The 27,101-nt window shown below is 35.4% G+C and overlaps 4 protein-coding genes across 4 annotated transcripts; 2 read left to right on the forward strand and 2 right to left on the reverse strand.

Annotated features, from left to right (window-relative positions):
- The first annotated feature begins 170 nt into the window (after positions 1 to 170).
- Positions 171 to 1,894, forward strand: LOC125806802 (lycopene beta cyclase, chloroplastic). Its single transcript, XM_049486553.1, has one exon. The coding sequence runs from the start codon at positions 358 to 360 to the stop codon at positions 1,858 to 1,860; it is 1,503 nt and encodes a 500-aa protein (XP_049342510.1). The 5' UTR covers positions 171 to 357; the 3' UTR covers positions 1,861 to 1,894.
- A 966-nt stretch (positions 1,895 to 2,860) lies between these two features.
- On the reverse strand, positions 2,861 to 6,013 carry LOC125806872 (beta-glucuronosyltransferase GlcAT14A). Its single transcript, XM_049486630.1, has 4 exons — positions 5,438 to 6,013; positions 5,012 to 5,087; positions 4,589 to 4,704; positions 2,861 to 3,499 (listed from the first exon to the last, which is right to left on the reverse strand). The coding sequence occupies exons 1-4, from the start codon at positions 5,928 to 5,930 to the stop codon at positions 2,985 to 2,987; spliced, it is 1,200 nt and encodes a 399-aa protein (XP_049342587.1). The 5' UTR covers positions 5,931 to 6,013; the 3' UTR covers positions 2,861 to 2,984.
- Positions 6,014 to 8,323: 2,310 nt separating this feature from the next.
- LOC125841091 (inosine-5'-monophosphate dehydrogenase 2-like) lies at positions 8,324 to 11,342 on the forward strand. Its single transcript, XM_049520100.1, has 4 exons — positions 8,324 to 9,426; positions 9,685 to 9,864; positions 10,642 to 10,899; positions 11,015 to 11,342. Exons 1-4 carry the CDS (start codon positions 8,443 to 8,445, stop codon positions 11,084 to 11,086), a joined length of 1,494 nt encoding a protein of 497 aa, XP_049376057.1. The 5' UTR covers positions 8,324 to 8,442; the 3' UTR covers positions 11,087 to 11,342.
- Positions 11,343 to 11,805: 463 nt separating this feature from the next.
- LOC125806878 (uncharacterized) lies at positions 11,806 to 26,947 on the reverse strand. Its single transcript, XM_049486636.1, has 28 exons — positions 26,557 to 26,947; positions 26,226 to 26,304; positions 25,539 to 25,614; positions 24,712 to 24,776; positions 24,587 to 24,631; positions 24,403 to 24,503; positions 24,181 to 24,322; positions 23,564 to 23,625; positions 23,372 to 23,445; positions 23,223 to 23,293; positions 22,208 to 22,295; positions 21,827 to 21,899; positions 21,642 to 21,737; positions 20,853 to 20,961; positions 20,410 to 20,503; positions 20,237 to 20,320; positions 19,997 to 20,153; positions 18,705 to 18,898; positions 18,156 to 18,200; positions 17,917 to 17,945; positions 17,716 to 17,837; positions 16,563 to 16,610; positions 14,488 to 14,612; positions 14,015 to 14,343; positions 12,971 to 13,916; positions 12,797 to 12,850; positions 12,055 to 12,168; positions 11,806 to 11,884 (listed from the first exon to the last, which is right to left on the reverse strand). Exons 1-28 carry the CDS (start codon positions 26,936 to 26,938, stop codon positions 11,840 to 11,842), a joined length of 3,849 nt encoding a protein of 1,282 aa, XP_049342593.1. The 5' UTR covers positions 26,939 to 26,947; the 3' UTR covers positions 11,806 to 11,839.
- Positions 26,948 to 27,101: the final 154 nt, after the last annotated feature.

The raw sequence follows: 27,101 nt of genomic DNA on the forward strand, positions 1-27,101 counted from the left end.
TCCCCTCCCCCCCCCCCCCCCACACACACACAACACCAAAATAATTGAAAAAGATAACAATTTTATTGTATTTTTCAAAAGGCCATACTCATGTTCACCACAAGCATATCCTTCACCAGCACCAGATTTTTGCTGTAAATTTTTACTCTTCATGGTGAGCACTTACTCCAGTATTAGCTTCTGTCAATTGTAATTCTTTTTTATATGGCAAATCTTGAGAAATTTCTAAAGACCTTTTTCATTTTACAGATTATTAGATAAACTATTGGTTCTAGTTTGATGTTTAGAATTGAAAAGTAGGGAATTCTTGAAATCCTGTTTGTAAGTTCAAGAACCTTTGAACCCTTGTTTGAAAATATGGATATATTGTTGAAAACCCCAAATAAGCTTGAGTTTCTGCAACCCTTTCATGGATTTTCAGTTAAAGGTAGCTCCTTTAGCTCTGTAAAGCCTCTGAAGCTTGGTTTTAGGAAATTTTGTGAGAATTGGAGAAGAGGGGTTTGTGTTAAAGCTAGGAGTAGTACTCTTTTGGAGCTTGTACCTGAGATAAAGAAGGAAAATCTTGATTTTGAGCTTCCTATGTATGACCCTTCAAAGGGGCTTGTTGTAGATCTAGCTGTGGTTGGTGGTGGACCTGCTGGGCTTGCTGTTGCACAGCAGGTTTCGGAGGCTGGATTATCGGTTTGCTCAATTGACCCGTCCCCTAAATTGATATGGCCTAATAATTATGGTGTTTGGGTGGATGAATTCGAGGCCATGGATTTGTTGGATTGCCTTGATGAGACCTGGTCAGGTGCTGTTGTGTATGTTGATGATGATAGAACTAAGAATCTTGATAGACCTTATGGAAGGGTTAATAGGAAACAGCTGAAGTCGAAAATGATGCAGAAATGCATACTAAATGGTGTTAAATTCCACCAAGCAAAAGTTATAAAAGTAATTCATGAGGAAGCTAAATCTATGCTGATTTGCAGTGATGGTGTGACTATTCAGGCAACAGTGGTTCTTGATGCAACGGGATTCTCTAGATGTCTTGTTCAGTATGATAAGCCATATAATCCTGGGTATCAAGTAGCTTATGGAATATTGGCGGAAGTAGAGGAACATCCCTTCGATACAAGTAAGATGCTTTTCATGGATTGGCGAGATTCCCATCTTAATAATAATATGGAGCTGAAGGAGAGGAACAGAAAAGTTCCAACTTTTCTCTATGCCATGCCATTTTCATCGAACAGAATATTTCTTGAAGAAACCTCCCTTGTAGCTCGTCCTGGATTACGTATGGATGATATTCAAGAACGAATGGTGGCTCGTTTGAGTCACTTGGGTATAAAAGTCAAGAGCATTGAAGAAGATGAGCATTGTGTGATTCCAATGGGAGGCCCCCTTCCAGTAATACCTCAGAGGGTAGTTGGAATCGGTGGTACTGCTGGTATGGTTCATCCTTCAACGGGCTATATGGTAGCAAGGACCTTAGCTGCAGCTCCTGTCGTTGCTAATGCAATAATTCAGTACCTTGGTTCTGATAAGGACCATCTAGGTAATGAGTTATCGGCATCTGTTTGGAAAGATTTGTGGCCCATAGAAAGGAGACGTCAAAGAGAATTCTTTTGCTTTGGTATGGATATTCTTCTGAAGCTTGATTTATCCGCTACAAGAAGGTTTTTCGATGCCTTTTTTGATCTAGAACCTCGTTATTGGCATGGTTTCTTGTCATCTCGGCTGTTACTTCCTGAACTTATGTTTTTCGGGCTGTCCCTTTTCTCTCATGCTTCAAATACTTCTAGATTAGAGATAATGACCAAGGGAACTGTTCCTTTGGTAACTATGATTAACAACTTGTTAAAGGATACAGAATGACTTATCAAGGATCTTGTTCAATGGTACATCACATGTGTTAATATATTGCTCATTTTTGTTTCAAATAATTGTCATAGTAACATTGTGTTTGCCATTTTACTTTTTATTCTTTTTACTTCCCTTTTCGCCGAGCTTGTAGCGACTAACCAAGGGGGACACGAACACTGGTTTAGTTGGAGCAACAATGATCGCAATGTAAGAGTTCCTGCAGGCAGAATGTTTAGTGGTCTCTAAAATTACAAGAGAAATGGAATGATGTGATGAGAAACTTCTCCCTTTCGTTATGTCGTTGTATGAAGACAAACTTGTATGTTCATGTTTATATATACACAAGTAAAACTGCAAGTTTGTGAAAGTATAATTGCAGTTCTAGCATGAGTTGAATGTACTGAAATCCAGGACTTAAACTTGATGGTTTCGACTTTTAAAGGTCTTAGAAGTGAACTCACATTACTTTTGAAATTATGGATTCAGACTCTAATATTGTGTACATTTTGTGATTCTTCACATATATCTACCCCCATGTGAAAAACATTGAGTTAAGTTAAACCTCTAGCTCTAACGATATACAGGTTGAGTTGTGATAATAAACCAAAACTCTTGCTCAAAATCTTTAGTGCTTAAGTGATGGTAAGTATAATTGAAATATATGATACATAAAATTGGAAACCCCCCACCCAAACATTACAATCCAAGAATCAACATGCAATATGTTGTGTTGAGGGACAATTATTGCCATGTAGTCACTCTCATCATAATTCTTTCCCCTTAAGCAATGAGCAGAAAACAACAGATCACAGAAATAATACCAGCAATGATCATACAGCACCTCTAATCTTCAATCATATAGCATGAATTATGATTCATACTGTGTGAAGAAAGAAGACCAATAAAACTGGACTTCAGACCTACACACAACAACATACACAGTATAATCCCACAAGTGGGGTCTAGGGAACGTAGGATGGATGTACACACACCTAAAATAATATTCCTGAGTTATATTTTTCTTTCTCATACAAACTAATGAACTGTGACAATTATCAAGAATTGACTTAGGATGATTACATCCTCTTCCACAATTTATTTTATATATTTCCAACAAAAGTATTTTCATTTCCAACTTATCTACACTGCCTCTTAGCAAAATGTGGTGCAGATACCAATTTCTTCAATAAAGTTCTCAACCTTCTTGCACCCGTTCCAGGCTTTAAAACGCCATATTTCTCAACTTGTAGGTTCAAACAACCTCGAGCATCGTCATTGGAGCACCATCCTCCAGCTGAGAAGTACTGTCCATTTCGTCTTTTAAGAAGATCGCGATCAATTTTATTAAGGACAGGGTTGTTGTTCTTGAACTTCCGAGCAAATGGCCTGTTGCTTAAGACCATTCTCCTGTAATCCTTTGGACCGAGGGATCTTGGATGTTGTTTCGGGGGAATGTCCCATGTAATGTAGTGAAGATCATGGTTCACTGTGGTGTTCTTGTATTCCTCAGAGTTACATATGACTGTTTGGAAATAACCCTCTGGAGATGACACAAAATTTGTGTAGTAAAGAAGTAGAGTTCTTGGAAGATTTTCCCAGCCTATTATGCAGTATTCAGCAAAGGATCTAGACAATATTGTCCAAGCTGAACCTGCAAATAGATTTTGTGTTCGTAGTTGTTAACAAATTTCAACATGACCCTCGACTCAAGTAAAACAAATCAAAAATACAGTCATAAAGAAGTCATATTGAAAACAACGGAAGACACAAGAAGCCATATTGAAAGCAAATCTTGAGTCTTACACACAAATTCAAAAATTAGCAGAATCAAGATGCCATCAAAATAATGTAGAAATTCTCACTTGAACTAAATGTCCCTTAAACCAAGTGCAAAGCATGTGTTAACGGCATTAACATGTGCATTTTCTTGATAATGTAGCTCAAACTATTTTTTTTAATTATTTTTTAATACTATCACTCATCCTGTAAAGAACCGATGTAAGACTCTTGATCCCCTTCCACCCTAGGCTGGATATATGGAGCATGACCAATTTGATAGGGGGGCTCAACATCGGAAATGATAATTAGGATGAGTCTTACACTGATACCATGCCAAGATATAGACACTGAGCCTAATTCAACTCTAAAAACTACTGTAGTTGTCAAGGGGAGGATTTGCCAAATCTATATAAGCAAACCAGTAACCACTAGTCCATTCTCCAACTACTTACCCTTTTGTGTTAATTAGCTTTTCCCTAATGAGGTGCGTGTCGGATCCTTCAAAAACTATGCATTTTTGGAGGATCTGATACAAGTTTGTGTTGCAACAATTTCGAGGGTCCGAGCAACATAACTTATTTTATGATTATCTTGGGTGTGACCCTTCATTTTTGGAGGATTCGACACAGGTGGATGCAACAATATTTTTGGAGGGAACCAAATGTATGCATTTTTTAAAGATTCAACGCGTGGGAGTGCAACAATATTTTTGAAGGATCCGAGCAACGTAATAGATAGTCTTAGGAGAAAAAGTTGCTCCTCATCTAGGTGATATAGGTAGTTAAATCAAAGTAAAAGTACTTTAGTCCCTCTTTTTGTGGTCTTTTGCTCTCTTCAAGAGTTCACATCTCACATGTACTGTCTTTCACTTTTTGTACTTTATATTATAAAGATCTCTTAGAATTTTTAAAGCCACAAATAATGAATAAAAAATTAAAAGAAGATAAAGATAAATAATAACCTGTATAAAGCTTGAAAGCAGTTGGAAGACTTCTTTGCTTGATAACCCACCAAATCTCTGATTTGTTTAGAGTATGAAGACCAGGATCTATAATAATTGGCTTTCCTCTCTTATTCCTAAATAAATTAAGAATTTTTTTTAATTGATATGTACTATGGAATTTCATAAATAAACAATTTAAAATAAGTTAATGATTAAAAACACAACTTCTTAACGAATCATTTCACACCCTAACTATCAGTTGTTCCATGCTTCTACCTGAACTATCACCATCTATGTATTAAAACACACCTCGAAGCTGATAAAGTGTTCTCTTTTCCTACACTATCACTATAAAACAACCGACAGTTGATGCGTGAAACTCGTGAAAAAATGATAGTTATTTGTGTCATTTAAAATTTAGAAAAAAAAAAAAGGACTTACAGTTTCCACCCCATGTGGCTAGTGTGTTGTACAAAATTAAGATCCCTTGGTAAGTCAGAGAAGGCATGGATCAGATCTGAGATCATGAAACAAAAAAAGTTAAAAAATACATTATGACAAAAAAAAAAATGTTTGAAAGAATTCATAGATTTTATTGTAGTATATAATAAACAAAACTTAACTATTTTTCTTCACCACATTTTCAGAAACATTCTTTTAACCATTTTAATTTTAAAAAAAATGTGAAAAAAAAAAGATTAATCACTTGAATCTATCTCTCAAACACAAATCAAGAATCATAAAAAACAGTTTTTTTCTCAGAAATTTCAAAACCCCACATGAAAAAAATGTTTTTTTTTTACAAATATATTGATAAAAATGCAATCTTTAAGTCAAAAATCACAAAAAAAAAGTCACTCACCATACCATCTTGAGTAACTAAAGGATAATCAGAGGCACTTAGATTAATAAACCAATCCCATTTAGCAATCTTCAAAAGCATAGCCATTGCATGAAGTGTTGTAGCTAACATAGTTGGTCCTCTATATGTCACTAAATTTGGCTTTCCAACAACCCAAACATTATTAATTTCTCCAAAAACAGAGTTGTCATTCACAAATCTTGAAATTTCTTGGTGTTCATTTTCTGGTGCATCTAAATCTAAGTGAATCAAGTAAAAATTACCAGGATGGTAAAGTGAAAAAAGAAGTCTTTTTAGCTTTGGTACATCTCCTTTAGAAGCAGAGATCAAGTAAGCAAATTTTACAGGGTAAGGGTTAGTTGTGGTATTTGAGATTATGAAGGGTTTTTTTGGCTTGAAAATGGTGATGGGTGAGTGGGAAAATTGGGTAGGTATGTAGATAAGAATGAGGAAAAGTGAGGTTAGAATGAATGAAAACATGAAAAATTTGATATCCATTTCAAGATTTGAGGTGAAAGATCAAAGAAAGTTGGGAACTTTGTGTGTAGTGAAGGTAGGTTCTTGTTCTTTGTGCTAGAAATGGAGGACAAAGAAATGAGTGCCTCTAATATTGGGTAATTTGGAGGTGGGATGGGGGTGGGAGTGGGGTAGTTAATGGCTGTTGGTGTCAAGGGCAGAGGTGGGCTTTTAAGTACCGGTTGGACAGAATCTAATAACTTTAGCTCAAGTTAATAATCAAGAATACATCTGAATTATTACCTTTTTGCGAGTTCTATGTTCCCTTTTCCTAGTTGAATTATCTTTATTTATGTATTAAAACATATCTCGACATTGATTAAGTCTAATATCAGCTGTTCTATTTTTTAATACGAACTATCACTATCTACTCAATTATGTGTCTTTTAATACATAGATGGTCATAATTCATATGAAAGGAAAAAAGGAACAAAATAGCAATGATTGACCTGTAAAACTCGCAAAAAATGATAATTTAAATATGTTTTGATTGTTAACTCATTTAATCATACGTAAAACATTGTACATAACTAATGGTGGTTGGTGCCAGTAATATGCCATATGAATTCAGTGAAATTTGATAGCTTTAATTCGAACTATGTATATATATATATATATATATATATATTAAGAAATTTATTAGGTGTATTAAAATATTAAATACCTTACTCAATTATTAGTATCTGAGATTGTTATCGCGAATTTCAAAACTCATAAAGTTAAAAGATTTTAAATTTGCTTCTGATAAGAGAATAATAGCAAAAGGCAAAGGAAGAGTGTAGATGAGTTTTTTGGTTTGTTCCTTTCTTAGAAGTAAAGTGTGGAGAAAATGAAGTGAAGAGAACATTTGTCAAAAATATTCAAAGTGAGTTGGGTATTAAGTCACTTTTTTGTTGATGTTTATTTAAGGGTCAATTGACCAAATTTCCCACCTAATGTTGATTTAAAATCAATCACTTTCTCCTCCTTCTACTTCATCCTATATATTTTATTGTTAAGATGTTGCATTGCAAGATTATGATTATGTCATTCTAGATGTTTCATTTATTTATTTTCATACAATTTATCTATCTAGTTTATTTTAAACATAAAATATATTTGGAAATATTAATTTTATTCTTTATTGTCTTTAATTACATATTTGATGCTTGTTATAACATATTTAAAAATATTTAACATATGTCAACAATGAAAGTTACAGGCCCAAAATCATCGACCCTTCTTTTTAAATGGGGTACTTGAGGCACCTCTTCTTCTCATTTCATCGTTACTCATATTGTTTTCAGTGGGGCGGACCTTATTCCTATCTTGGAGACAAAGATGTTGTTTCTGATAGACTCTCAATTCAAGAAAAAAAAACACAAAACAATATGAAAAAGAAAATAACAACAATGAATAAGTTATGATAAAATACTATAGAAAATATGACAAATCATTCTGATAATTACAACAAAATATTACACAATTAAAGTACAAGAAACAACAAAACTTTACATTAATCAAAGCACAAAAAACTACGAGAGTAATTTGATAACTACCAATATGGAAGGAAAAAATGAGACATCGATATACTATCTACTAACTTTCTATCTGATATGTATCATCCACAACCTCATATGTCCTCATTAAGTTAAAACTGTATCATATCATAGGTACTCACCTCTTCTCACTACTTCATCGGCCTAGTTTTACCCCTTGTGAAATCATTCAAACAAACATCTCATACCTTTACATTAACACATTCATACATCTCCTTTTTACATATCTTAACCATCTCAATCTCATTTTCATTTCTTTGTCCTTCACCAGAATCATTTCCACCTTATCACAAATTTCTTTCATCTTCATTACTATAAATGACCTAGTTATAAATTACAAAACTTCAAAAAGTTTGTTCTTTATCTTCATTAAGTCAAACACTATCATACATAAATTGAAAGGAACATATTATTTTCTTCTTTTTTTATAATACATCCAATGTACTATTATAAGATCATAAAATAGATTTATATTTTTGTTAATAGTGGATTATAAATGAGTCATGAGTCCATTTCCTTCTGTGAATAAGACCACCACATATGACAAATCCCACTAATTAATGAGTAGGAATTTTTTATATATATAAAATGGACTTTCTTTTAAAGTGTAAAATTAGTACTATTTTTCTTCACTCAATTATTGAATTTTTTGTTTGGAGTATATTTATTTTTCAACTAATTAAAATTTAAATAATTTACTAGAATTATTAATTGTTATATTATTAACTGGCTATATATTATGCTAAACTTGTATTATGACTAAATAAGTAAATATACCTAATAATTCATGATTTTTTTTTAAAAAAATTCTAAAAAAATAGAATTAAATATTTCACTCTTCCAATAATAATACCTCCCTTCTATCACTTACTATTTGATTTCACCTTGAAATTCTATTGACCAGCAAAACCCTAAAAAGCCTTTACCGCCGCCATTGCCGCCGCATCGCCGCCGGCATGAACGACGACGGATTTTCAGCAGATAAGTTGTTCAACCAAGGCTACTCCTACACCTACGATGATGTCATCTTCCTCCCTGGCTTCATCGACTTCCCTACCGATGCCGTCAACCTCTCTACTAAGCTCAGCCGCAACATTTCCCTTTCCATCCCTTGCGTAGCTTCTCCGATGGACACCGTCACTGAGACCTCCATGGCCATTGGAATGGCGGCGCTTGGCGGTATAGGTATCGTTCACTACAACAACACCATTTCGCAACAAGCTTCTATAGTCCGTGCTGCTAAGTCTCATCAAATCCCTTTCTCATCGGATTTGATCTTTGCTTCGCCTTCCGATTCCATCCATTCTGCTGATGAATTTGGTAACTCTCCTTGTATCTTCGTTACCGAGTCAGGAACTAAGGAATCCAAAGTTTTAGGTGTTGTGTGTAAGTCTACTTGGAAGGGTTTGAGTGATAAGGAAGCTAGAATTTCTGATTACATGAACGTTTCTCCGGTTACTCTGCCTTCAAGCTATACTTTTGAGGATGTAGCAGGCTACATTGCATCTAAAAAGCTGGACTTTGTACCATTAGTGAATGACAAGGACGGGGAAGTGGTCAATTTGGTGACAGCTACTGACTTGGAGAGAATGAATTCGCTTCCCAAATTGGGTTTGCCGTCTTTAGGGACAGACGGGAAGTTCTTGGTGGGGGCAGCAATAGGGACGAGGGATTCAGATAAAGAGAGGCTGGAGCATTTGGTGAAAGCTGGGATTAACGCTCTCGTGATAGATAGCTCGCAAGGGAACTCGGAATATCAGATTAATATGATCAAGTATGTGAAACATACTTACCCTCACTTGGATGTGATTGGTGGAAATATAGTCACCAAGTACCAAGCAGAGAACTTGATTAAGCAGGATGTAGATGGATTGAGAGTCGGGATGGGATCCGGGTCCATCTGTACCACTCAAGAAGTTTGTGCTGTGGGCCGTGGACAGGTGAGTTATTGGATGGAGCTGGTTTTTGTTTTGTTGATTGTTTTTCTTATAAGTTCATTGTAGTTGATTTATTTTGTTAATTTTCCCTCTGTATAACTGAATACGAAGATAGTCACTATGAATATAGACATGAGCATAAGTAAAACGATTGGGAAGGAACGAAGTCTGAAAGCATACAGGGAACTCGCTGGCTGACAACTGAATTTAAACTTGCTTTCTCTCTTTCTGCGGAACTTATTTCTCTGTCAATTTCTGTAGGCGACTGCTGTTTACAAGGTGTCATCAATTGCTGAGCAGCATGGTGTCCCTGTTATCGCTGATGGTGGGATTTCTAATTCTGGCCATATCGTGAAGGCATTGTCGCTTGGAGCATCAACTGTCATGATGGGGAGCTTCTTGGCTGGAAGCAATGAAGCTCCTGGCACTTATGAAAATAAGGTACTACAGGATTCTCAATCCTTTTATACTCTGTCTGCAAAAGTTCCTTCCAGGATACACCTAAAGAGTGCTTTAGCTGTATCTGGAGAACCTGCAGGCTTAGCATATTGTTGCCTATCCAACTTCCCTTGATTGAAAATTCTCCGTTGGAGGTATGAGAACTCGGGGCATTATCACTTAAATTATGTATTGAAAAGTTAAATCAAGAATGCATAGCAAGACTGAAAAACAAAAAACTAGAAGACTAAGAATTATTCTTTGTTGTTTACCATCACATTTCTCCAAAAAAGAATCATTGTTTGTACTCAAAATTGAAACCAGTCTTTGGAAAACAGTTGGATGTTGAAGATAGAATGAGAAGCTAAGAAATGGTTTTTGATGGTTCTTAAGATCGTACTTTCTCCATCTTAAGAAATCATTGTTTGTACTCATTCCTTTTTTCTCTTCCCAAAAATAATTAACTATGAATGTCAGATGATGTGTGGTGTTTCACTTGATTGTGTTTAAGGCCAAACACATAGCCCCTCAAAGTTGGCACGAAATGTCAGTTGGTCAGAAGCAAGAATTTAATGCCTAACTTGAGGGGCAATCGTTGTATATCTGGCTTTCTGTGTCAAGAGTTTTGATTATCTCATCAACAAAGCAGTTTGATTGTAAGTTTTGTATTGCGAGGCTAAATGTACCTTGGTCATTCTGTGTTCATATTTGCAAGTGTATTCTACTCAAATGTTCCCTTAGTGCTATTATTAACTTTGGTCAACTTTTTGGCAAGGATAGAATGGTCTCCGTGTGAAAAAGTATCGAGGTATGGGATCCTTGGAAGCAATGACAAAAGGGAGCGATGCAAGATACTTGGGTGATACTGCTAAACTAAAGATTGCTCAGGGTGTCGTTGGTTCAGTTGCCGATAAGGGCTCTGCTCTGAAGTTCGTTCCTTATACAATGCAAGCTGTAAAACAAGGATTCCAGGATCTAGGTGCTTCCTCACTGCAGTCTGCTCATCATCTCTTAAGATCAGGCGCATTGAGGCTAGAGGTTTGTATCTTCGTCCTCGGTCATTATTATATTGTAACGAATTGAAAGAGCATAATCATCTTAGCTCCCATAGTTCATTGGGATCCAACTTTTAACTCTCTTTCTGGTTCTTCAGGTCCGAACAGGAGCAGCACAAGTTGAAGGAGGGGTTCATGGTCTCGTCGGTTATGAGAAAAAATACTTCTGATTTAGCTGTTGTTGTAGAATAATGTAAACGGTTATTACTTGATCCAAGTATCTTCTTGTTAAACATTAAACCATAAATTTCAGCAATGGATGGCCTAACTCATTAGATGAATTTAAACCATAAATGTCAGCAATGGATGACCGACTCATAAGATGAATTTGAAAAAGCTTCTTCCTTTTGATTGTTCTAATATTTAAATCACAAGGTCAAATAATCTCTAATGTTTAATCAATATATCTTTTATAATGTGTTTTTTCACATAGTCAAGTTTACATTACATTTTCAAGTGGGATATCAATATTGATACAAGAGTCAAGGTCTTGACAAACCAATTGAAAGGAACATATACAAGGAATATCATCTATTACAAAATCCAATCTTTACTTCAATGAACAAGTCACAATAAGACGATCAATATTGATCATCCACAAAAACTTGTTTTAGTTGGTGATTCGCCTTCAACATGATATCTCATCTTTGCACAACTTGAATAAATTATATAGGACACAATTTTCTGTATCTGATCAATATGTACACTCTATTTCCTGTCAAAATAAATGGAGAAAAACTGGAATCTAATTATTTGCCTAACACAAAAGTGATCACTGACTGTTAATAGCATCTTGTATCGAACTGCATAAACAGTTCATATTGTAGGCAACTTGTGATCTGTCCTAGAAATTGAGTCTTTATAATGTGGAAGCATTTTCAGTAAGAATCATCTATTTGGTGAACTCCAAAAATCGTTCTGCATCACCTATGTGCACTAGATGAGATGCTCCTCTTTGGTAATCGCATCTGCATGATTAGTTTATTTAATGAATATAGATATTAGGCTAACAATAACATATCAAATGTAGTCTCACAAAGTGGGGTCTGTACGTAGACTTTACCCCTACCTCAAAGTAGAGAGGTTGTTTCCAATAGACCATTAGGTTAACAATGTTAAACTATATACATGTCCTAACCTTGGATTTTGTAGTTCTCCATCCTCCAAGGTTCTGCTGTTCAGGAGTAAATGTGAAACTCTCAATGGAATTAAGACCTCTGTCAGAGCTTGAATTGTTGGATGGAGATAATTCCTAAATTGAGCCCATAAAGGCAACATCAGTAAGAGAGAAGGAAAAAAAGGCACAAATTTAACAGGATAAATAATCTAGTGATCCACTGAAACTTTTGCTGTTTGTTTCATTTGTTAGAAAGCACCAAAAAGTAGCATATCAACACATCAGCCTAGTTCCAAAGTAACTAGATGGAGATTAGTATCTCTGGTGCAGGGATTTTAGGCAGCAAATAATCAAGCATTCTTCTACCTAGAGTTTATATCCAGCCTCAAACAGTAGGTTTACTGGCAGTTGAGGAATTAAGTTTCATGCGTATGCAGAAACAGGATGAATCCAGTAAAGACTGGGTCAAATAATGTATATGCTACGCAATATCTTCATGGACGTCAAAGAAATAGATCCATAACAGAATTGAGATAAACGGAAACTTGGATGGTCTATTTACAGGTTTAGAGGTGAATGATTCAGAACTACATTAGTTCACAGGCAACATCATGTATTAGCCCTTGATCTGCATGATCACTATCTAAGTCATGATGCATTGACCTATCAATAGACAGATTATATGATACTCAACTCTGCTTAATTATTTCCCACACACATTCTAGGTCACTTGTTCCAAGGAATGAGCAAAGGACTCACTGACCTTTCTTGATGCTTCAGGCTCCTTTATCACCAAGCAATCACAATAAAGCAGCACCTTCACAGAAAACAAATGGTGAAAACAGAAAATATCAAAAGAAAATGTTCAAGTTTTAGGATAGAAACTGAACCAGTTAAAACCCTGCAACCAGTACTGTAGTGGTGGAAAGATAAATACCTTATTTAGTAACTGGACATTAGACGCATCAGAAGCCATGACCTGTACACCAAGACAATGTCTGGAATTTACACAGAAGGGACAGAAAATAGTTTTGAAAACACAGCCATCTTCTTTGCACCAAATCCCCTGAACAGATAAATTGTCACTGGTTGTTTCATAGATGTGTTGATCAACAGACGAAAAGTTAGCTATGAGAATAGGTATACTATGTCTGCTCGGATCAGGGGTTTCTGGTTGACCTTTCCAAAGAGATTTTAAGTGAGTTTTTGTGGACAAAGTTCGTGAGCACATAACAAATAAATTATTCTGAGGAAGCCCTAGTGGATTGTTGCAAAGTGAGCAAAATATCTGTAGTCTTTCGTACATAGCAAGATTAGACTGCACGACTGATGTCTCACAGTTATTCAGGACTGATGACCAAGGAGATTTGGACTTCTCCAGTTCCCTGTCTAACTGACTAATTCTGGAACTAGAATCAATCATCTGGTTTGCATCTTTAATCTTCCTTGATCTACATGTAGAACTATCATGCATAGGAATCTTGGTCATCTGAGTATCAAATTCTTCTGCATCAAGATGAACTATGGATGACAAATCCAGACGTTTTATCCTTTTCCCGACATGAGAATTGACGCTCGAGCTAATTGGCGATTCAACATCAAATGATATCATGTTTGCTTTTGTATAGACATCTTTTTGAGGAGTAATCGTCAAACAGGGAGAATTACAACCCAACTCAGTTTTTTGTTGAGTTGTAGGATGATTTGCCAAGTGGTCTGAAAGGTCACTAGATGCTTGAATGATGGTGGAGGAAGAATATTCATCCTTGGAGAAGGATTGAGGACTAGAAATGTGAATAATGTCATCAGTAGCAGGAGTTTCTTTTACAATAGTTAATTGAGGGTCAGCAGCGTGTGAAACTATCAATGGATCTCCGGAGAACCTGCAAATAGGAATTCAGTAGTGAGCTCGCAGAATTTTTTGAACTGAATGAAAGGAATGAAATTAGCAGACACAACGCACTAAAGATTCATGTTTCACCTAGATGAAAATGCTGAATCACATTCCAAATCAATGTAACCTCTGCGACCATCAGAATCATCATCATCACTTAACATCAAATGAGGGGCATCAATTCTCATTTTAGTGGAGGATGTATTATACATGGTATCAATACATGAAGATTGACATAGGAGCGGAGCTTTTTGACAAATCAATGCACCATTTTCTTCCTCCTTAAGCCCTTTCACATCAGAAGTGCTGAACTCCTGGTATTTCTGCCTGATTCTTATACTCTTGGTAACAAAAGCATTTTCTTCAACATCAACAACAGAACTTTGTATGGAACTGGCTGCCTTGCCAACACGCTCCTGTTTAAAGATTTTAGAAAAGGTTTGAATTAATAACTAAAAAGAATCAAAAAGAGAAAAAATATTGGGAAAACTTCAACAAATACAATGCACTGATGCAGAGAACAATAGCTGTCATGATTTTTAAAGGTTGTCAATGAGTACTTTGACATCTCTGAAAAAGGATTTCAGCTCTTCCATTGACTTGTCAAAGCTGCTGTGGTGTCTTATTGAATTCCGCAACCACTTTGAAATATAAGCTCTATTCCTTGCCTCACAGAAACGTTCATCTACATGCAAGAAGAAGAAATATATTGGATATAGAGATAACACAACTAATAAGCAAGGAAAGAGAAAATCATCAAATTATTCAAAACTATCAAAGACAGTAATGTATTCTTTCTCAAAACATTGCAACAAATTGTAACCAATTAGAAGTACTCAAAAAAGTGGAAAAGGAGGGTGGAGAGAGAGAGAGTTCTAGTCGAGATTACTGAAAAAAAGATCGTGTGATGAATGATTGAAATGCTCAGTCTGAGGAAAAAACAAGCCATAAAATAGTCTATCACTCTATCTCAAGAAAATGTAATATTTCTTGTTTCATATATGGCATGCCATGAAAACTTTGTTGAGTCATTCAGATATACTTGAAAAGTTGAAGTTTGGAAAAGTCATATAAAGATTTGCAATAGTCAAAATTGTGACACACATCACTTCTAACTCAATGTTCTATGAGAAGGTCAAGAATATCAAAATTATTGTCACTAGGTTAGAAAGTAGACTGCTAATTAGTCTCCACTAAATCTTGTTACTTCAAAAGGTTAGTTGGTGAATATGTGCACTAAAGCACTCAAGGACCAAATTCCAATTATTATTATTTTTGACAAATTTGGGTCACATGATCTATATGCTCCAAGAAGAGACTTACAATTGGGTGCTTAGAGACGTAGAGATTTTGGGTATTGTAGATGCATAAAGGTTGCAAAGGTTAAGGGGGTTATTTGTAAGATAAGAAGTGGAAGAGAGACTCGGCCAGAGGAGAACCCCGTGGATTTTTGAAAGAAAGCAGGCGAGGCAGGTATGGAGTGGCTGACTGGGTTGTTCAATGTCATATTTAGGACAGATAAAATGCCAGAGGAAAGGATGTGGAGTAGAATGGTTATGCTGTACAAGAACAAGGGTGAGATCCAAAACTAGAATAACTATAGCAGTATCAAGCTACTATAGCACACTATGAAAGTCTGAAAGGGGGTGGTCGAGATGAAGATGAGGAAGAGTATGTCTATCTCTGCGAACCAATTTGGATTCATACCGCGGTAATCAACTACATAAACAATCCATTTTGTAAGGAGATTGTTGGAGCAGTATACGGGCAAGAAGAGAGAATTGAGCTTGGTTAGACCAATATTGTTGTACAGGGTAGAGTGTTGGTCAATCAAGATCACTCACGCTCAGAAATATAAAGGTAGCGGAGATGAGGATGTTTAGATGAATGTGCATACTCAGAGAGATGATTAGGAACGAAGTTATACAGAGTAAAGTGGAAGTGGCATCAGTGACAAGATGAGGGAAGAGAGACTGAGATGGTTCATGCATGTGAAAAGGAGGTGTGAAGCGTCGGTAAAGAGAGGTTAGTTGCAGCAAGAAATTAGAGAGGTAAATATAGGCTGAAGAAGAATTAAAGCATGGTGATTAAATAGGACAAGTCGCAACTTCAGCTAATTGAGGACATGACCTGAGGTAGGAAGTTATTGAGGTCGAGGATTAGGATAGAAAGTTAGCAGGTAACCGAATGTTGCATAGTTTTTTTTTTTGATAAATATACAAACCGATGTTGCATAGTTATCACATAGTTTCTTATTCATCAATGTGTATTATCATTCATTGCTGCATTTGTTTGGTGTCTTGCTACTTTGTTGTCTCCTTTCTTACAAGGACGTGTAGGATACTTCCCTTTTGAGCCAAGAATCCATCTGGAACAACCTCTCTACCTTTGTGAGGTACGATAAAGTCTACATTGTACCCTCCCCAAATCCCACATGTGGGATTTCAGCAGTATGTTGTTGATCTATATGCTCCAAGTTGAATATGAGTGTTAGAATGTGTCCTCTAAGTACAAAATATGAGCACTTAGAAGTTTTTATACAGCAATAAGAAATACATTTCACTCACCAACTTGGCAAAGAAAAAATCTCTCTTCTTTTTCTTTTACGCAATCAAATAAGGAATAATATAAGTACCTAAAAAGATCACAGCTCCATAGTCAAATCTGTGGCGAATGCAACGACCTACAAAGCATAAAAACAATTATATCATAACCAATATGTTAACATCATTAAGAGAATTTGGTGGATTACAAACTAATCATACAACAAAGATAAACTTTATTGGGAAGTCTTTGATAACTAAGACATATATGGCTATTGGAGGCTTGGAAATGGATGGAAGGAAAATAGGCATGATTGAACACAAAATTTCTCTCAATTTCAGTTAGTGATAATTAAGTGAAATCTTTTTGTAAAAACTTTGGAATGTGATACTCCGAACTTTTTAATGTCCATTCACTTTATTTTGATCCATACTTACATATCCCATATGTAGTGTTATAACATTTTTGAAATAAATTGCACACATTAGTTGCCTCTTGAAGCTATATGCATGATCTTATATGACATCACTCTTCACTTAAACTACTATTTCAAGTTATCTGTTTGTTACAAAAATATATCATTAAAGAGACTTTTGTAGCTTTTCATTGTACTTGAATCCAAAGAAGTGAGGCAGGCATCCCTATATGGAGCAATTCATTGCAAAATATTTTACTTGTATAGATAGCATCCTAAACATATAACATTCAACAGGAAAATACAAACTCGTAGAGATAGACACGTGACCAAGCCACAAGAGTACATGTACAGAAAGGGCAAACTCTCACACAAAGAAATAAGTCCCGGATCAAGAGGATTTTTCAGGGAAAATGAGTGCAGAACAAGGAATGATCAAACTGAGTTTGTGTAAAAATTAACAATCAGATTATGGTAACTCTTTTCCTTTTAAATAACTATGTGAATCTGAGTTGTTTTGTGATAGCAAAAATGACTCAAAATTAGCCTAGCAGATACTCAAGTGGGGTCTGGATTTTGCTGAATCTGATGAGAGACATTATATTCACCAAGCCGTATGATGATGGAAATGAAAGCAAAAAGAAACAGATTGTATGAGTATCCATGATATGATGGTCCATGACAAACACCAAGTTGATGAATCTGTGATATATGTGATAACAATGTTGTTTAAGTCAAAGAATATTCTCTTGCTAATTGCAATATATGTGATTAAAAAAAGAACTCTCAACACGGAAATGTTTAGAAAGTTAACAGAGGCATTGTCTACCTGTAGCCTGGTTAAGAGCTCTGAAGGCTTGATTACAATACCACTCACTCCCACTCAGAAGATTTTTGGATGACTTATAAGTATTGTTGAACTTCTTCTTAAGATCGACTTTCATATCATTTCTGATGGACAATGAGCTCCATATTAGTCACCGAAACATAAATGAATCAATAGAAATTCATATGAAGAGAGTTTCCTTACATGTTTGGAAAGGGAATCCCAACAATTATCTAATTTAGTTAAGAAAATAATAACAACAACCGAACACTATGGAGCTAAAATCCCATGCAAATATACTTGCAATATAAAAAAGAATTGCCACCAATAAGATTTCGCATAGAAATATAAGGATTTGCTTCCAGAATTTCAGCCGTCCTCTATCAGATTCCAGGAGTGAGGAGACAAATAGTAACATAATTCAAAGACAGAAAAAAGGATACAACTACACGAGCCTTCTCGTCAGAAAAGTCTATGCCTTCAGAAACCTGCAGAACCCACTTGCATATTCAGATGTGCAATCTTTTCAAGCTTCAATAGTCTTACAAAAAAAGTGAGTGGCCAAATTTCATTTTCTTTGCTTCCAGTGTGGAGAAAGAGATACACAAAGTGCCTAAAAGCTTATTCATAGATAAAAATCCTTTCTTGTTAGTCCTAGCTCTTTTCTTAGTCTCTTGCGAAGTGTTATTTAACTTTTTAAAACAGTTGTATTCAAGTCATACTGGAATTTTGCAAGTCATGTCAAATGCAAGAGACTAATCTCCCTTAATATTGTAAGTTGATCATTGTAAATAAGGCAATTACATATTGCAACGACTTGGAGCATAGAAGAGCAGGATGGGTTGTGATCAGATCAATGTTGCCAACTGGCCATGTGGGCAGTTGGACAAAGACAGTGTAATGGGACTGAACTTCCACAAGATAGCCATTTGTGATGATTCAAATAGTAGAAAAATCTTACAACTTGACAGGTGGAAGTAACCCTGATGTACCTTTCCTCGACAAACAGCAAGAAAAGCAGCTCCCTCTTTCTTGTTTTCATTTGAAACTTCAAGTGGAGTACCGTCACTAAGAGCTGACCCTTTTGCCTTTTTCTTTCTTCCCATCACTAGTTTCTCCCTTTGGTTAATAGAACTGTAGTAACCCTTCAAAACTGATTCAAATTCTTCTTGACCTCCTCTTGGCTCTAAACAAAAACAAAGCCATTAAAAAAAAATTAATTGCACCAGCAAAGATCAACAATTGACAAACATGATCAATTTCTAATGCATCAATGAAAAAGCATGCAATCAATAGTCTGGATAATCTTTACACTCTTGCTGCCTGTTTATAGGCAAATATCCTACTGATGTCCAAAGAATGGACTTAGGGGTCGTTTGGTAGGCCGCATTAAAATAAATAATCCATGTATTATGTATGGTATTATTTAGTATTATGTTTGGTAGGAATTTGGGCATATGTATAACTAATCCATGGATAAGTTATACCTCCTACATGGTATTATAGGGTGTATTACTAATACCTTCCATTTGGAGGTATTAGTAATACATTGAATATAATACCATGGATAAGTCTATGTAAAGACAAAAATATCCCTCAAATCATTTTATTTATTTTCTTGATTTCATGTTTTATATTTGTACAAGTAAATTTATTTAATAAAATTAGCTTACAAATTATTTAGAGAAAGTTGTTTGTTACTACATAAATCCAATACAAATTAATACAATATTTGAAATGTGGTTGCTTAACATTAACTAATTAAAAGGGCAATATTTGTGTGGTTTCTAATTATTTGTATTTGAACAATTTATAAAATTGCATACATATTAAAACTACAACTTGCAATTTTTATGTGTAAATGTAGATGATTTATTCAGTTTTACTGTTGTTTACATCTTTTCAATTTTAAAAGTTGATAGTTTATCTTTTTTTTAAATTGAAAATTGACATTTTGTAAGAAATCAATTTACTAATTAAGATGACAATTATTTATCCTCAAATAATTTAAGTGAAAAAAAAGGCAAACATGACAACAAAATTGTTCTTCTCATAGCTAGTTAGAAGGCCATAAAAAAATAATATTGTCCAGCAATTATTTACCTTAACCTAATTACATAATAATTCAAGGATATAATTGGCAAAGAATTTTTTTATAAAGTTTTAACCCAATTCCAAAATGGGGTTGGAACCAATGAACCAAACACTTGATAAAAATATACCCTGCACTATTAATCCCTGCATTATTCATTTTTGTACCAAACAACCCTTTAATGTTTCTTACCAGTGAAAATGGGCTTTCGAGCATTAAGTCGGGCCCATTGACCTGTTTCTTTCCAGCGACTGCTTAGTTTGTCCATCAGCTTATAGCTAGGAAAAAATGCTAGACAACCACCTGGAACAATCTTGCATATTTCCTCCAAAGATGTGCCAAGTGCATCCTTCACGGTGAATGCTGCAATGTCAGACAAGGAGGGAAGTACATATTGACAAACAAAAACTTAGCATGAATATCACATAATACCTGAAAAGCATATGAATCAGCTGTTTTGAAACTTGCATTCAACGGATAATTTCTTGGTCCTCTCGAGATTACAGCAGCCCATAACTGTAATTCATAGACTGGCATTGAGTTTTATCTTTAAACTAAAATCCGAACTCCAGCAGATCCCAAAACAATGTCAAATGTTAAAATACCTGTGATTCAACGTCTATAACATGTGGAGCTTCCAAAGAAGTACCAAAAGTAACACCAAGTTCAGAGGAAAATGAATCCATTGGTGATAGAGTCCTGTAATAAAAGAAGTAATGATGCACAACAGCATAGAAAAAACTGAAACTTCAACAGCAGCAGTTCTTCAAAATTGTCATTCAGAGGTACCACAAGTACAAGGGCAGGAGAAGGCAAAAATAAGGATGTGCAAGGATAGATAATAAACAAGCAAAATAAACAGAGACAAGAAACATTTGGCATATGTTAAATATTCATGAAACTAAACCATACACCACTGACTTTAAAGTTTTGCTTGAGAGGTTATTAAGTTTGCTTCAAATTGGAGGAATAGTCTAAATCGTCCAAAACACCACCAATAATTAGTGCTTGAATGACGTTGCCATAGGCAGTATGATATTGAACATACCCTGATGTTAGGATCACTGATAGACAAGAATCAGCAATTTCTCTGAACACAACGGCTGGATTTAGGCACCACAAACTAAAAGTCTGTGTCCAGCTACCAACAGCAGTTCCTGCACATTCATAGAGTTATAGTAGCATAAGCAAATCAAATATCAAGAAATGAATTAGATTCTCTAGCCTAACAAATCAAAGATCAAGAAATGAATTAGATTCTCTAGCCTAAGGATGAGAGCATTATGACTATATTCGTAGAATTTCCATCAGTGTTGGTCATCATGTCACAAGCAAACAGAAACATCTGTTTCTCTTCCTATTATTTTTGCATGGTGGATGAAGCTTGAGGCGCTTCACATTATATAGGCATGTCTGAAGCATAGAGATTTCCTTCTCGTCTGTTCCCATGATGGAGTGAAAGGGCTTTCACCTCCTTTAACTGAACAGAACCAGAACAAAACAGAACGAATCACCAAGTATCTCTACTTGTTTTAGTGATCACGAAAATTTTCAATAAACCCTCAGATCCTTTATGCCCTGCAAAAGCATTTAGAATACCAAGTTCTTTTGAAGAAAGAACACTTCAAAAACATGTTTATTACAAAAACCTATCATTGCAGGCAAAGCATTTCTTGTTACAATTCATTACGAATACCTGTAATCGACGTTGAGTAAATTTATTTCAAAATAGGTTAAATGATCTATGCAATTTAGTCTAACAAGATCAACTGGAGACCTTGTATTCCTGAAGACAGGAACAATAACCAGCATCTTCCTCACAGATATCAGTACTTACCAGGACTTTTCTTGACATAGCGTTGTAAAGCTAGCTGATAATCACACACATGAAGCCCATCTCCCGAGAAGAAGTAACTAAGTGAGGAGACTAGTCCTGAATGATTCTCATAGTCAATATATATACATATATATAAAGTTCCTTTAAAAGATAAGCAATTTAGACTTTAAAATAAGGTGCAGTGCCTTCTAATACAGATGCTGCCATGCCACTCAAATGATCTGTCCCTGGCTCAGCTTCAGAGGCAGCTCTGATGGCCTTCAGGGAAAGAAAGAAAAATGGTAAGAGATTAGGGTGAGAGCAAGAGCAATGATTAGGATAATTATACATGTCCTCATATACCACTCCACTGTGAAGAAATGGACTTTGGGCCTAACTCAATCTTAAAAGCAAGTCGTGGAATGATGATGATTACTCAACCTCAAAAGCTAGCTCATGGGGAAGGGTTGTTCAAGACCAAATAAGGAGGTCACAACCCATTTCCTCAACCAACATGGGACTTTTAAAACCAGCCATCTACATTCAATATTTTAAATCTAAACAGACCAGCATCAGCAAGAATTTACCTTCGAGGCACAATCCTGTAAAATTGGAAAGCATTGCTTTGTCACATTGGCTTCTTGTAGCTCTTTCAAGGCCTTGTCACCAGTCCAACTACAAATTAAGTTGGAGCAGATGAGATACATAAATGTATATATGCTGCTCAAAGTAACTATACACACACAACATGCACAGGTAGATTGGGAGAACTAGTTACAACCAGAAGCATAGTTGCCTGGACATATGTTTGATCATGAAACACCTTGAGTCAGAAACTTCAAGTTAAATAAGTATTTGCAATAGCTTTCATCTTGTTTGAAAATATGATTAGTCTAATTTGTAATCGAACTGTAGAATTTTGAGTACTTTTCTTTCGCATATATAATTGTGGTTGAAGGTCAACTTTGAAGGCTTTACACCATATACAATTGTGATTTATAATTCAACTTCAGCAGCTATAAATGTTCAAGTAAGCCAAAAACCTAAGATCTTTCATAGCCACTGAACAATTAGAAATCAATGTCCTATAACATGACATAACCAAAGTCAGGCAAGAATTGAAAATCTAAACACTGATAAAGTCATGCTTTTCAAAATTAAAGGGAATAACTGATTCCAAGTCCCCTTTTCCTAAGATGTACACTAAAGAAAGTCATGCAAAATTTAGTTTCTACAAATCAAGGCACAGTATCACTTTAAATGAAAAAAAATATTTCCCTATCTAAGATGATAAATGGAGTTATTGATAAAGTCCTTCCACATCCTAAAGCATAGCATACCATCGTATGTGTCAAGTTTACATCAAGTATTTACCAGCCAAATACAAGGGAAATGCAAGAATTTAATTCTTGTAGACTCACTTTACCTCTTGCAATTATCCAAAAGAGACTAATTAAAAGAAGTAATGGATACTCCTTTTGCTATCTAATGCTCCAACATATGATAATGATGACAACAAACTTGATCTGTTCACATTACATGTTTATTTTTGCCTGTCTGCTTAACGTCTGAAGCAGGAACAGTAACCAAACCATAACTCACCATGAGGCATAGTGTTGGAAGCCGTGCTTTTCTAAAGTATTTTTCTTCCTAGAAATCCAACTCCTTATGTCCTGCAAAAACCATGGATACACAAACTGATGGAAAAGCTCTATAAGCTGTCAACAGAGCTTCAAATTTGCAGTAATCACCTGTGTCATTTCTACCAAAGGTTGGTAAATCATTGTATCAGATTGTATGAGTTGCTCCAGTTCCATCTGCAACTCTTCCAGAAAACAAGAACTGATAAGAGATGAACTAAAATGGATGATGTACAGTGTTCTTTCAATTTGGCCCAAAGAAAGATTAATAAAGGGCATGACGAAAAGCTAGTCCATGCTTACGAAGCAAAATATCCTCCTCAACATCAACACTACCAGCATCACGACAAATGTCTTCTATATTGCTGCAGATAGCACACCAAACAAAACAAATATACAAAGAATTAGTCAAAATAATGATATGTATAGACTTCATTTCAATTTACGATACATCAATTTTTCAATACTTTTCATGAAGCATTATCACTTTTATCTGATACTTTCAGTGCTTTTAGGCATCCTGTCTTGAAATAATTCTTTTGTTTCACTTCTGGTTGATAAAAAGGCCCCATTTGATTCAATTCATGAATTAGCCCACTAAGAGTCTACTACAAAATGATCAGTAAGTAAAACTTTTAACAGGTGTCTTCATCATGTTGAACTGGAACGAATTATAACTTGAAGCAATTCTTCTAGTGTTCTCAATATCTGAAGTTTATTTTCAAAAGATGAAACAGTGTATGAAACTCTGAAAATTTGATCAAACTGAAAATGATTGATAAGCAAAATAGATCTATCAACTTGGATCAGAAAGAGTATTTTATTGTAGGATATACAAAGTGACCATTCCCAAGACCTAACCATTTCATAGCAGGCAAAATTCAATGACCATTCCACAAGTGGTTTATATCTATACATACTGGGCTTCATCGAGAATAATGATGGCTCCTTTTATAACTACTTCCATTGCTCTTCTAACAACTGGATTGATGATATAGTTGTATGGACAGAACACTAACTCCGCATCATCAGCCATGGAACGTGAGCCAAAGTAAGAACAGCCTGAAAATTGAATAATAATTTGCTGATAAGTTCACTCTCGCATGGAAAATAATGGGAAAACTTTACACAGAGGCTGTCACCTTTGACAATTTGTCCAACTTTAACAAGATCTTCAATATCATGAGCCTCGTGGCACCCTCCTTTCTGAATGGATGGATGACCTTTTACTTTATGAGTATTTCTGTTCAGAAATTAGATGATTAACATCTCAATTTTTAATCTAGAGAAGAATAGATGATATAAACAGTTGAAAGTCAAACTAACTTGAATTCTGAGCATCCAGCCTCCTGATCCTTTAATAACAACTTACTGCAATTTCAGTCATAACATTACAACATTGGACAAAAGAGATAGAAAAGCATATTTTGTATGAATATATGAAAAATCACCATTTTTCATCAATGTTGTCTGCACCTCGTACATTCACATTTGTACAGTAGTGTTTTCGTGAAGCCTGAAAGATGACGAACAGGAAGGAAACAAGTAAAATCTCAAGCTGAAAGAAACATACAACAATAACAACAACAACTACGGGTGGCAAATGAGCGGATTGGATAGGATTTAGGCGGATTGAAAATGGGTTGAGCTAAAATGGATTGAATTGCAACCAACCCATATCAATATGGGTAAAAAATGGATTGGATAAAATGGTCCTAACCCACTTTAATCTCCTAAAGAAAAAAAACTTAATTTCTTCTCTTTTTCACAGGTAAGTTTCATTTTTTTTTTCTTTCTTCTTTGTTTGACCAGTAACTTTCATTCTTTATTTCTTTCATTTCCTTTTCATGTTTCATATTAATGGGTATTGTGTTGTTGTTATTCTGATAGAACAAAATCACTAATTACACACTAGACAGTTTTAATATTTTATTTTATTTTTGCAGTTTTCACATTGTTGATTTTGAAGCTCTATTAGTTTCATTGCAAATCTAGGCTATTCTGCTGTATGCAAATTCTTTTCATAGTGGAAGGTTCTTCTATCATCTTATATAAGCAAACAACATAAGAACGTTAGAATGCAATTTTTGAGTTGGCTTTCTAGTAAAATATGGATACCCATTTTTTACCCATACTTGTCCATATTTTTATGGGTTAAAAATAGACCGAAGCTCCTACTTACCAACTGAAATATATGTGATCCAACTCTTTAAAATGTGGGTAAGACTAAGATTGGAAAAGAATATAATAACTTATTGAAAGAAAACAGGTAACCTACCAGTATAGCCATTGGCACCCGATAACTTGTCTTTCTGTATTCCCGAATCACTTGAGAAATTTGTGAATGTGTCCTCCTAAGAATATTTTTCAATTGCAGAAAGAGTCACAATGGTCCAAGTACACAAAATTATGATAGGCCACATGATTAAACATATGAAATTATAATGTGGGTAATGCCAAGAACATTAAAAGATATAGCTAGTAGCATGGAGAGGATGCAGCGTGGAAAGAGTGAAGAAACATTGGGGAATTGTACCTATGTGCATAACATGACCAGTGAAAGTCAAAGATACTTTATAGATAAATGCATTGCAGTACACAAATTGAAGAATGGTTATTTAGACCTAACTCTTTTTGGTGCAAGCTAAACATACGAGTATATTGTTTGAGCGTTGTATCCTCCTTGGAGATGCAATTCTCTGTGAAGTTTTGTGACACACCTACTTGGTGCTACTGTGTGTGTGTGTGATGGAGAATTTACATTTGAAAAAGAAAAAGAAGATGGCCTGATTTTCAATACACAAATTCCACCAATTCGCTTGCCTATAGTTTGCTGCTTCTTAAAAAGGGTATAAATTCATACACTAATGTCTTGGTTCACATGTAAGGATCTCTTGAACGATTCAATTTTATAAAGGGACCAGTAATATTGACACATAAACTTTTTCAAAAATATGAATCTTACGAGGCATAAAAGATGGTTGGTGCCGCTTTTTTCTTTTTCGTCCCATTACTTGCAGCAGGTGGCGCTGTGTCCTGGTTGCCTGAAAATACAGAAACTGAAATGTCTAGTAATTGATACTCTACAACAGCTTAAAGTCAGATGTGGTTCACGGCATTTAATGTATACACCTTCAAAGAGGCAATTGCTTTAGCTCAAACTTCATATTATTTAAAAAAAATTCATGTAATGTATACAAATTATTTATTCAGAAGCATAGCTAAAAAATTTGGCTCCTACATTTCAATTGATGATCATTATACAAATCAGTAACAAAATAACGGAGATGAAGTACCTGAGGGCTGCGTTTCAGGAATAAATCCGCCGCCGTGACCAATAGGATCAGCTAGGGCTTGCGGATCGGGTTTAGAGTGAGTAAAATTAGAATAACGATTCTTCGACTTGCAGTTCTGCTGCCAAGCAAGAGTCGAGCAAAGAAGGGAAAGCGACTTTCCAGTACCGGTAGGAGACTCAAGCAGCGCATGAGAATGTCCATCCCTATGTGCTCGATCAAGTGTCACAATGACTCGATTCATGAAAGCTAACTGTGTCCCGTATGGTTGGTAAGGAAACTCCACCGGAATACCACCTATATGCACCACATGCTTTGACGGTTTAGGACCTAGCGTCGCCGCCGACGGCGGCGGCGGCGGTGGTGCTCGTTTAAAATTCTTCATTACTGACACTGCAATGGATGGCTTCTGCGGTGGCGCAATAATTGTGAATTTTGTGAGTTTTTACCTTTGGCGGGACTTATTTTTCATTTTTCATTATTGGCGGGACTTCCTTAGTACGCTTCTAGGAAAAGTGAGTAAAATAGCCTCTTTTACAAATGTTATC

Source organism: Solanum verrucosum, unplaced genomic scaffold (assembly GCF_900185275.1).
Source record: "Solanum verrucosum unplaced genomic scaffold, falcon-dt-bn FXZP01000196.1, whole genome shotgun sequence".
NCBI lineage: Eukaryota > Viridiplantae > Streptophyta > Magnoliopsida > Solanales > Solanaceae > Solanum > Solanum verrucosum.

What these genes read in the sequence shown, in the direction of transcription:
- LOC125806802 (XM_049486553.1), top strand. Translation starts at nt 358, where the DNA reads ATGGATATATTGTTGAAAACCCCAAATAAGCTTGAGTTTCTGCAACCC.
- LOC125806872 (XM_049486630.1), bottom strand. Translation starts at nt 5,930, where the DNA reads ATGGATATCAAATTTTTCATGTTTTCATTCATTCTAACCTCACTTTTC. An exon ending in AGCCACATGGGGTGGAAACT is followed by an intron (nt 4,705 to 5,011) that starts GTAAGTCCTTTT and finishes TAATTTATTTAG; the next exon opens with GAATAAGAGAGGAAAGCCAA. An exon ending in TGCTTTCAAGCTTTATACAG is followed by an intron (nt 3,500 to 4,588) that starts GTTATTATTTAT and finishes ATCTATTTGCAG; the next exon opens with GTTCAGCTTGGACAATATTG.
- LOC125841091 (XM_049520100.1), top strand. Translation starts at nt 8,443, where the DNA reads ATGAACGACGACGGATTTTCAGCAGATAAGTTGTTCAACCAAGGCTAC. An exon ending in GTGCTGTGGGCCGTGGACAG is followed by an intron (nt 9,427 to 9,684) that starts GTGAGTTATTGG and finishes CAATTTCTGTAG; the next exon opens with GCGACTGCTGTTTACAAGGT. An exon ending in CTGGCACTTATGAAAATAAG is followed by an intron (nt 9,865 to 10,641) that starts GTACTACAGGAT and finishes TGGCAAGGATAG; the next exon opens with AATGGTCTCCGTGTGAAAAA.
- LOC125806878 (XM_049486636.1), bottom strand. Translation starts at nt 26,938, where the DNA reads ATGAAGAATTTTAAACGAGCACCACCGCCGCCGCCGCCGTCGGCGGCG. An exon ending in TTATAGACGTTGAATCACAG is followed by an intron (nt 20,321 to 20,409) that starts GTATTTTAACAT and finishes TATGAATTACAG; the next exon opens with TTATGGGCTGCTGTAATCTC. An exon ending in TTGCTGTTTGTCGAGGAAAG is followed by an intron (nt 18,201 to 18,704) that starts GTACATCAGGGT and finishes TGGGTTCTGCAG; the next exon opens with GTTTCTGAAGGCATAGACTT.